This window comes from Vicia villosa, linkage group LG7 (assembly GCF_029867415.1).
Source record: "Vicia villosa cultivar HV-30 ecotype Madison, WI linkage group LG7, Vvil1.0, whole genome shotgun sequence".
Lineage (NCBI taxonomy): Eukaryota > Viridiplantae > Streptophyta > Magnoliopsida > Fabales > Fabaceae > Vicia > Vicia villosa.
In genome coordinates, this window is record NC_081186.1 from 131,920,828 (window position 1) to 131,932,091 (window position 11,264).

Sequence of the window (11,264 nt, forward strand, 5' to 3'; positions counted from 1 at the left end):
TTTTCATTCATCATTAGCTAGTGAAAAAATTCATAACAAGAACAAGATATGGGATTTGAGGTTAAGTCATGGTATATTCATATAGGCTATTTTAGATCTTGTTAATGAGTTTTACAGGAGACATGCGATAAAAACGCAATTGAGCATTTAGTTTTCATTGAGTTTTAGGGGTAAGGCTAGTTCAAATAAGCTTACTTGGTCATAAAATATCCATATACATGAATTAATTTATGGACACTTATGAAGGTTTCAAGTAGGAAAAATTTAAAAGTACTATGTTTTAAAGGTTGTTAATATTTTTCTTATTGATTAAATCAATCTAATTCAACTTGATGGCAAGGTTGTGAATTGTGTCTTCAGTGAATATTCAACATGTGTGAATGGTTATGAACTGTGGGAAATAGAATATGGATGATCAAAGGTGGCCACAAGAGCGTTTGGTGACAATGCTCGACCAGAGGTTGGCTAGTGGCGGCGACATAACTGAGGAGGGCGGTGGCCCCTAAACATCATCTACTATTTGAGAAGCTTACGAATATTAGGCTTGGTCTTTTCGGTTCACGCATTATTCATTGCTAGGTCTTATTTTATACTCATTATTGATATGTTGAATTTTAGCAGTTATATATATTAGAGAGACAAGAGTATAAATTCTTATGATTGTGTTCTTGAAATTTTAAAAATATTTAAAGGGATTGAGAAACACTTTTAAACACCTTGGACTTATTTTAAATAGAGTTTGTTCTTGGAAACTTGAGATATTATTTTCTTGTAAATAGAGTATGTTCTTGGAAACTTGAGATAATATTTTCTTGTAACTCTTTTGTTATATCTTGTAACAATTATTGGAAGTATAGTAAATCAGAGAGTTGCTTTCTCTTCTAGAGTAGATCAGTTTAATCAAATTGGGTAAACACGTTACTTTGTATTCTTGTCTTTTATCTTTCTTTTGCGTGTTGGCGATTTGCTTGCATTGATTTTAGATTATTTTGATCTATTGAACCATTTATTTTTAGTTGTCATTCGTTTTTGTCCCACTCATATTTATTCGATGAATTTAATGTTAAAGTTAAGTTAAAATGGGATTTGGTGTGTTTGAACCTATCAACAAATTCTCTATTATTGGTATAGTTTTCACAACATACTACATTGCCTGAATCAAAGGAGTTAAGTAAAATGATACTAATTTGTTTGGTTATAAAAATGTATATATGTTTAACTTTACAGGCTCACATGTCATTAGAGTCATTGCATGCTTTAAGACTCAACAAGCAATTATAGAAGTATTTATAGATTATTCACTAAAGGTGTGGTCGCATCAGTTAAAATAATTGAATATAACCTTTTAGGTGAGCAAACTTCTTACTAACTGAGACAATTTTAATTGACAATTAAAATAATAATAATTGTCTTAATATTTGTTAATATTTTTCTATGAGTTCGAGGAGTTAAAATGGACCATGAGATGGTCCCACCTTAGTAGTGTACAATATTAAGGGTTGTTAAACGCTTGAGAGCCATAAGATAATAAAGACAGTAAGATTCTTAGCATCTATCCTCTAAGATATATAATTGTGTATAAATTTTTTTAGGACCATTTAAACCTTAAAATTTGACTATAAAGTCTAATGAACAGTTCAGAGTCAAGTACACAATACTCTAAACTTCATATATATGATCGTCAAAATCTTAAAATCTTAATTGATGAAGAGAAGGAAATCATATTTTTATACAGTCAAAAACCAAAGTTATAAAAAGCCAAAATTAGAAAAAATCAACGAAGGACGTCGAACAACTAAGTCAGTCTGGAGGGTGGGCGAAGCCAAAGATGGTCTGCAACAAAGGTAAATCGGTGTTCCGCAGATGGATGCAGCAGATAACCGGTAGGTGGCGTGCCTCAAACATCATGTGTGGTTCGTGCCACTCACGAGTATTAGGCTTTTTTGTTACGATTCATGGATCCATTTATTGATGGATCATGTTTTTGGTTGGTTATGGATCAGTTGTGTTTCAACAGTTATAAATTTCTATCTCAATCATTCTTTCTAAAACAACATTCATAATATAGTCAGCAGGACAGAGAGAGGATGTGGAAATCATAGGGGAATTTTAGAGAGGCAAAACTAAAAATTCTTATGACTTTGTTCTTGCTATTTGAGAAATCTTTTGAGGTATTTAAGGGGGATTAAGAAACACTTTTAAGCACTTTGGGCTTGTGTGATTCATATATAAAGTTGGAGAGATTGAGAAACTTTTGGGTAGAAAATAAGGGTTGTTCTTGAAAAATTGAGATACTATTTTCTTGTAACTCTTTTGTTATCTCTTATAATAACTCTTGGAAGTACGGTGAATCAGAAAGCTGCTCTTTCCTCTATAGTAAATTAGTTTGATCGAACTGGGTAAACAAGTCTCTTTGTGTTCTTCTCTTTTATATTTATTTTGCTTATTGTGGATTTTCTTACACCGATTGTAGGTTATTTTGGTTGCTCGAGGCCAATTATTCATGTTTTCATTAATCTTTATCTCATACATCTATACATCTTTACTGTTGATGAATTTTTATAACAAGGTTAAATTCATTGATAGATTGATGTGTTTTATCCTATAAATAAATTTACTACTATTACTAGATTTTTCACAACAAGTGATATCCACCGTGGGACAAATGAGCTTTGTTTACAAGTGAGTACCATAGATAATAAATGGAATATCAAGAAGTTTTTTTAATACAATTTTTTGGATTGTGGAAAGTAAAAATACAAGTAAGCGTAACACAACAAAGTTTATTGAAGCATTAAAAGGTAAGACGTCGATGCTTCCACACCTAACATAAGTTGAGAAGACTAAGATGATGGATGAGGCCAGAAATGTCATTATCTTGTGCCTCGAGGATAACGTTCTAAAGAAAGTTACTGGGAGAAGGTTGCAACATCGATGTGAGTAACACTTCAATCATTATACATGATCAAGTATTTGGCTCACAAATCGTGTTTGAAACAACAACTATATTCATTCTAAATAGTAGAGAACAAATCCATAGTGGTGCATTTCATTGAATTTCACAAGATTATTAATAATTTTAAGAATATTGAGGTGAAAATTGATGATGCTCTACTCTTATTAAACTCATTACACAGATCTTTCAAGAAATTCAAGGATGTCATTACTTATGGTAATTAATATACTATTAGTTTGGTTGAAATATTTCGATAAAATCTAATGAGTAATTAAAATTAAAGTATAATCTATTTTAAACTTTAAACTTCATATTTATAAGATTTAATAACTTGATCGTCAAGGTATTTGTTAAAATATCACCATCAATAAACATACACACGAAGGTCCGTCGTAACAATATATATGAGCATCATCACCCTCGTCAATTTTAATTGGAGAAAATATCTTTTCAAAACTACACTCATGTAAAATTATATTTTTTGGGGTAAAATATCTTTTCAAATTAATATTTTTTTATAAGGACTAAAAATCAAAATTGAAATATTTATAGGACCTATTTAACCGTATTTTTTTTATCAAATAATTTAATAGTTAAACTCACAACTTTTTATAAAAAGTATAGAAGTGAAAAATCTTTTGAGTTTGAATCCTAACAGTTACTTATATTAACATTTTGAAACTATGTACTAAAGTGTATTTACAAAACCAACTAATGAAATTAATATTTTATTAATTAATATGGTAAAATGATATAAAAAAACTAGATGATGTTTTTTTAAACATCACTTTCAAAATTCAAAGTAGAATAGAATCTAGTAGGACCCACATAAACTTCCAGCTATATCCAGTACTACTTCACACTCTTTCACAAACATACACACTCCATCTCCCCCCTACATAAACCCCCCAAAAACAACATTAAACCATAACAACAAAAACCTCATCACTCTTCTCTTCTCTCTTCTCTTCTCTCATGTCCATCACAAATCAATCTCAATCTCAACCTTCAGCATCACCTTCAGCTTCAGCTTCTCCCACCTCAACAACAAAACGCACCTCCAAGAACCGTGACTCAGCATTCCACGGCGTCCGGAAGCGAACCTGGGGACGCTATGTTTCAGAAATACGACTCCCAGGTCAGAAAACTCGGATATGGCTTGGCTCATTCCAGACGGCTGAAATGGCGGCGCGTGCTTATGACTCCGCGGCTTTCTTCTTAAAAGGTAGCTCGGCTAGCCTTAATTTTCCCGAAGAGGCTGTGTTTTTACCTCGTCCTGGTTCTTCTTCTAGGAAAGATATTCAATCGGCGGCGGCTAAAGCGGCTCGTCAACGAAGCCGCCAACAACAACAAGAAAATTCTTCTTCTTCTTCCATCGAAACGAAAAATGAAAATGAAAATAAAAATATTATTATTAATAATGACAATGATAATAATAATAATAATAATATTAATAATAGTAATAATAATAGTGTTGATGATTTTTCTATTGAGATGATGGAGTTTTGGAATCAAGAAGAATGTGGTGCATCGACGACGTCGTTTTGGGATATGAAAGATGCTCCTTTACTGAGTCCAACAAGGGTGGGGTCCATTTATGGAGATATGATGACATGGAACGAAGTGTTTGATTTCAATGATGACATTTTAGCCATGGCGCATCCATAACAACCTCTTTAATATTTGTAGTTTCTTTCTTCTTTTTGTTCTTTTTATCTCTAATGCTAAGCATTTGCAATTAGTTGTAAACAAAATGTATACTTAAAATGAACACATCAATGTTGTTGTTTATTTAAATTATAATACTATAGTGTTTAAGAAACATTTTAATTTTATTTATTTTTGTTAAAATATTTGTTTTTATAAAATTTATTTGTTTTTAACTTCTTAGGAGTATGTAAAACTCTTAAAATAAATATGAATTATTATGTCTTCCTTAACCACTTCGTTTTTACAGGCTCGTTGATAAGTTTTAGACTGTTATGTCTTTTTCATACCAAGTTTTAATTTTTGATCACACAAATATTATATTTAAAATATAGGAATCAATATGACAAGAGAGAAGTTATAAAATTATGTTATTGAGCTCAACCAAATGTGTATATAGCATCTACTAAAAGCCACAAAACAAACTTAACAAAGTGTTGCTAACTATTTGCCAAAAAAGGAAACTAGTTAACGAACTTTCGAAACCAATTACTATAAATAGAATTTTTGTTAAGAATCTAAAATAAAGTTTTTAATCATTTCACAAGACTTCATACTTCCAGGTCATGACTTCAGAGTTTCGACAATCTCCCTCAAATGTAAATATCCAACATGCCAAGTTTCGAAAAAAAATTTGAATTTGGTTGAAGGCAAATGTTTAGCAAGAAAAACTATCAAATCTTTTTGTGAGGAAGATAGCAATTGTTTAGATATGTGACTTCATACATAAGAGAGGCAGTGAATCGTGTGGGTTAGAAAAATGTGGTTTTGAAAAATTTTACGGAGAAAAATCAGGGTTTAAAAAAAACATTTTAAATATTAAACAACAAAAAATAAATCACAGAATATAAAATGCAGAAAGTAAAAGGTTTAGGAAAAGACAGAACACCAAGAATCATAGAGGTTTGGTCAAAACAAAGGACCTACTCCTCTTCCCAAGAATTGATCTTTAGACTATCCAATAAACTTTGAGAGTTTTTAATAAGTAATACTCACGAACTCCATTATACAAGAAAATGGTTGACTTCCAACCAAACAGTAAGACTGAGAATATAGCTGTTTAGTCAACTCATTCAAATAGTAGATCCAAGCGGTTAGTCTTCGTACCACAAGTGATAGATCGAAATAGTTAGTCTCAATGTTTTAAAAATCAGACCGAACCGGTCGGTCGGACCAGAAACCGGGGGGGTCAGCGGTCTAGTCTGATTGCTGGATCGGGTATGCTATTGGACCGATGAGAACCGGACAAAACCGAAAAAAATTGGTGAGCCGGCGGTTCAAATGCATGCTCTTTTTTTTTCCCGCATAAAACGATGTCGTTTTCATGATTTTATTTTTAAAAATAAAATATAATTAGACTTTATTCAAACCTTATTTGGAACAACTTTTCCCCTAATTGCAGTTACAGCTGGTTAAAAATTTATTTAAATTTATATTTTGTATTATATTGTTGTGAGTGATGATTATATTTAGAATTTGAATGTAAAAAATAAACATGTGAAATTATGATATTTGGAAATTTTAAAATTTTGTAGGTATTCTGATATTTTTTAGAGATTGAGTCATCTAGTTCGACCAATTTAATAAATATATAGTATTACAATAGAGACTGGTTTATTCAACCGAGTTATTCGGTTTAATCCGATTTAGTCATATAGTTCGACCAGTGACCTAGTGATTCAACCAATGAACCAGCGACCCAGTACCCTCACCAGCTTGATGACCGGCCCAGTTTTTAAACAGTGGTTAGTCTTCTTTCCACAAACGGTAGATTGAAGCAGTTAGTCTTGTTTCCACGAGAGTCTTGGAGCGGTTAGTCTACAAGCTTCTAAACAAACTTTATAATCTTTTACCACGGTTGAGCTCACAAATCTTAAACCTTGGTTTTACATGGGCTAACTAATAACCTAGGAGATTTTAACGTTAGGCTAATCTCGAACCTTATCTAAGATTTTACTAGTGACTAAGCTTTAACCTAATCTTGGTTTTTACCACGGGCTTACCAAAAACCTAAAGAGATTTTATCACGGGTTGATCTCGAACCTAATCAAAACTTTTATCATAGGCTAAGCTTTAACTTAATCTTGGTTTTACCACAGGCTTACAAGAACCTAAAGAGATTTTACCACTGGCTGATTTCAAACCTAAACAAGGGCTTGATCACACAATCTTTGAACCAAAACTTTTTACGGACTTAGCTTCTAACTCACAAATAATTTATAAATAGATAATATTCAACTAAGGTGTATACAAAATATTTTCTTGGTGAATTTTATAATTCTACCCTTCTATAATTACAACTTAACCTCACTCACAAAAGAACTTTCTCACATAAGCACTTCGGCTATAATATTAATGAGAGAAAGAAAAAAAAGTTTAGAGTCACAGAGAGATTGAGAAGTGTCAAAACACATTTCTAGATGATTTGAAATGAGGAAGGGATCTCTATTTATAGGTTAGAGTTTGACTCAAAAAGGAAATTGAAATTAATGCTTTTTAAGACCATCCGATCGGTTAGCACCTAATGACAATCAATTAGATATTCAAAATATAATCGATTGTAAGTTCAAAATAGGAAAGAAAGGATATATAGTTGTTTCACGTCAATAAGGTATTGTCCTAATCGTTTGTAACTCAACTTTTAACTAAGCTATTTGATTAGGTCAATGTGCTAATCGATTAGAAAAGTCAAAAATTTGCCCATAGCAGTTCTGTCAACTCCCAATTCACCTGGCACAACTTTAAGATATTTTAGAAAACATTTTCTTGAGAAATATCAGTTTGACAAGATGTTTTCAATGTGTCTGTGCTTTAGCCATGGACTTTTACGAGAACACCCTTATGTTTTTACCAAGTATTCACTCTTACTAATTAAGGTGTCATACCCTGATTTTTGATCCTAATAATCCTCAATCATCTTGCATTCATGTAACACATCAAGATCACAATCTTAGGGAGACTCTTAGCTTTGGTCCTCTCTAATCTTTCCTTTGAGGGATCACCAAGCATCCATGTTTTTTTTATCTTGTGAATACATGTTTTTATACTAACCAAAATACAAAAAGAGGTTTTGTTTCTCTTCATACTTTATACATTGTAGGTGTTGAATCAAGAGCATCCATCCTAAATTAGGATTTTGAGGATCGACTCTTAATTAAATGGTCATTCATGGAAGCTCAGTGGTTTAATTTCCAAAGGAACATTCTCATCACCAAAGTATCATGTCTTAAACATCTCTTAACTTCATTTGATAAATTGGTACAATTTAATCGAACAATGGAAATTGGTACCAATACCGGTAAAATGATTTGTCAGACTTGTAACTAGTATTTATACCAATGAACTTAATGTCATGAGATACTTATTAGGTCTAATATGTAAGAAATTTTGTCTATTTTCCAACGATATACATTTTACTCTTAAAGGACTTACGAAAATCAAGTTATGTGTGAAACAAGACAACCAATGCATGACTGAAATTTGATTATACTTCTGGTATAAAAACCATATCACTACAATTGTTGTTGTGCTCCTAGATCTAATTTCCCCACTTCAAAATAATTATTATCGCGTTAGCTTTCTAACGTAACTGAGTGTACCTCAAACAAACTTACGAAACTCAAGTTACGCATGAAACAAGGCGATCAACCCCCTTCTATGTCTACCTGCGATTTTCTACATTTTTCTCTCTATTGAACATATTCAAAACTTTCCTATTTGAGTCCTAACTTCCCCTAAACACTCTGTTAAAAAAATTTTGGTTCATTAGTTATCCTTAAGTTTTGATGATAAAAAAGTTTTTAATGTATAGAGAATAATTTTGTACTCTAACAAGGTTGCTAAATATGCAGATCTAAAGAAAGTAATTTTGACTCTGAAGAAGTCAAATTATATGCCTAAGTTGTTAAGTTAAGCATATATAGAGTATGAAGATCAGCAAAGTCTGAAGACTGGCATCATCTAAAAAAAACAGACCCTATCATAAAGAATGACTCTACAACCTCTGAACAAGCTTCATCAACATATTTTCTGAAGCCTCTGTTTCAAAGGAATATTGTCTTTATCTAATCAATGATTGTGAAAGATATCATTCTGAAACGTTCTGATCAAAATTCTAATAAAGACAATTTCATACCCAAGAACACAAAGACTCTTAAGTCTCCTTCTCACCAGGTTATGAAGATATACTCTAACCTCTGATCAAGCTTCAACAAATTCCATCAGAAGCCTCTGACTCTAGAAGTTAAGTATGAAGGATATAATGACTCTGATCAAGCTCCAACAAACGTTTATGAGAAGTTCCTAATCATAAAATATCTTAAAGAATATCTCATGACAACAGTACACCACCTTATGTGCAATTAAGAAAAAGTACCATTGTGAGTATCATCATTTTCATGTCTCTTCAACTGTTATGCACTACAAACAAAACTCTACTCTGCTCCTCTCAACGTCTATATGCTAGTTGTGAAATTAACTTCACTTTACTTGGTTCTAGATAAAGTACTTCAAACAGATATTTTGTTGTTTGAATATTTAATTTTTCCATATTTAAAGAGAATGTGAGAGGTTGAATACATCACATGTGAACAAAAAAGAGAGAGAATATACAACCAGAAGGATGAAAGGAAGTATGGAGAGAAAACAAAGTAGACTGAGTCATATTCACAACATAGTAAGAGATTCAATGAGAGAAAAACAATGTGAATATGATTAAGAGACCAACAGAACAGCAGGGCACAATAATGAAGATCATTTGTGCAAAAAGGAGAAGAAGAAGATCGAAGTTTTGGTTCTCAAACACTTAGGAGCTGGTCATTTTATATTTTGCTCAAAGTGTAAACCTTGTGTATCTGCTTAACTATGAAGCACTCATATAAACACAAGTTGTTATTACTAGATTCTTTTGTTAAAGAATTTGAAGTCTCTTCCAGGATTGATTGAGCAAGGAAGTCTCTTTCAGGATTGACTGAACAAGGAAGTCTCTTTCTAGGTTGATTGAGCAAGGAACTATCTTTTAGGATTGATTGAGCAAGGGCGTCTCTTGCTAGGTTGCTTGAGCGGAAGTCTCTTTCAAGGACGATTAAGCGAAAAATTCTTGAGCTAGTTTGCTTAAGAAGATTGTAATCAAGTTTGATTATAGTGGAAATCTCTTGTGAGTCAAGGGGACTGGATTACTCTAAGTTTTAGAGGAATCAGGATATATTGTGTGTCACCTTTTCTACTCTACGTCTTATTATCTTGTGTGCATTGAACTTTGTATCTGATTCAGACTCTAAAAGCTATTCAAAATCTAAGCTTCATTATAAGATTCTGAAGTTGGAGTTTGAAAAATAAGTAAAATCTTATATACATAATTCAACCCCCTTCTTGTGTATATTTTTCTCACCTTCAGTTAGTATCAGAGCCTGGTCTCTGCTATGTCACTTAACAGTGAAATAGAAAAGATCTAGTAAGAAAAACTTGTCTGATGAGTGTTGTGGTAATTCTTCTAATACTAGTACTAGTGATCAACAATATGTTTATCATGAATATAATTCTTCTGCAAAGAACAACTATTCAATAAGACTTTTAGCGTTCAACGAAATTCCTTCAATAGTCAAAGGATGGAAACTAAATAAACTGAAGATAGATGATCTGGAGAAAGTTATGCTAATATTGTGTTGAGAACATCAAACAGAAGTATATAACTATGAAAGATAATGTGAATAACCAATAAGATAAATTCATCCAAATCTCATTAAATCAAGGAATTTTTTCTGCTTTAAGTCATTTGTTTTGTGAGTTTGAAAAGATTTTAGATAAAGACTTTGCTAAGTCTATATTTAAATCTTTAAGACTGACTCGTGGGGAAATATGCTTGTTGAATAAATAAAGGCTTGATCTTGATCTATTTGTTGAGTTATTCATAATGAAGAAAAGAGAAAGTGATGGTAAGATTTGAAAATCTTATAGCTAGGCTCAAAGTCACCAGCAATATATATTACAAATGGTTTTTTCATGCTTAGAAGAAGAATCAAGATAAGTTGAGCTCTTTCTTATTTGATTTTAAAGAACTATTCATTTCTCAGGCAATATCATATAAGTGTGTCAGAAGGACAGATGGTTGTTTCAACTCAGCCTCTGGACACAAAAAGAATTTAAAGCAGATTTTGATGATAAAGAATAAGTTTTCTTGCTGTCCAAAATGAAGATACTCAGAGGCCACATCAGAATAAATGGATATTTGTCTTCAAACATCTAAATAGAATGTCTCTTATGGATGTCTATATACTATTTTGACTATACTCAGCTAGTCAGGCTTATGATCAAAGGATTGTATCTTGTTCATAAACAAGCTCATCAGAAGAAAGTTTTGAAGTCAACTGAAGATGACTTTGAAGAAGATATGATCAACGAAGTTTTTATGCACAAAAACATCAGACTCTGGGAAAGAATCTGAAGTAACTAGTGTAGCAACCTGCCTAAAAATTTAACTTAGAGAGTCGCCACCTATTCTGAAGGGCGAATAGGAAACCCTACGCAGTATAGAGATCAGGGTAAGATACTATATTCAGGTCGAGGGAAGGTGTTAGGCACCCTCAACCCTTTCCTAAAGGCT

General features: G+C 32.1%; 1 protein-coding gene across 1 annotated transcript; it reads left to right on the forward strand.

Annotated features, from left to right (window-relative positions):
* Positions 1–3,859: 3,859 nt before the first annotated feature.
* On the forward strand, positions 3,860–4,891 carry LOC131616821 (ethylene-responsive transcription factor ERF039-like). The gene has a single exon (XM_058888267.1). The coding sequence runs from the start codon at positions 3,932–3,934 to the stop codon at positions 4,622–4,624; it is 693 nt and encodes a 230-aa protein (XP_058744250.1). The 5' UTR covers positions 3,860–3,931; the 3' UTR covers positions 4,625–4,891.
* Positions 4,892–11,264: the final 6,373 nt, after the last annotated feature.

Bases quoted from the DNA above. Each gene is read 5' to 3' on its own strand.
- LOC131616821 (XM_058888267.1), top strand. From the start codon at position 3,932: ATGTCCATCACAAATCAATCTCAATCTCAACCTTCAGCATCACCTTCA.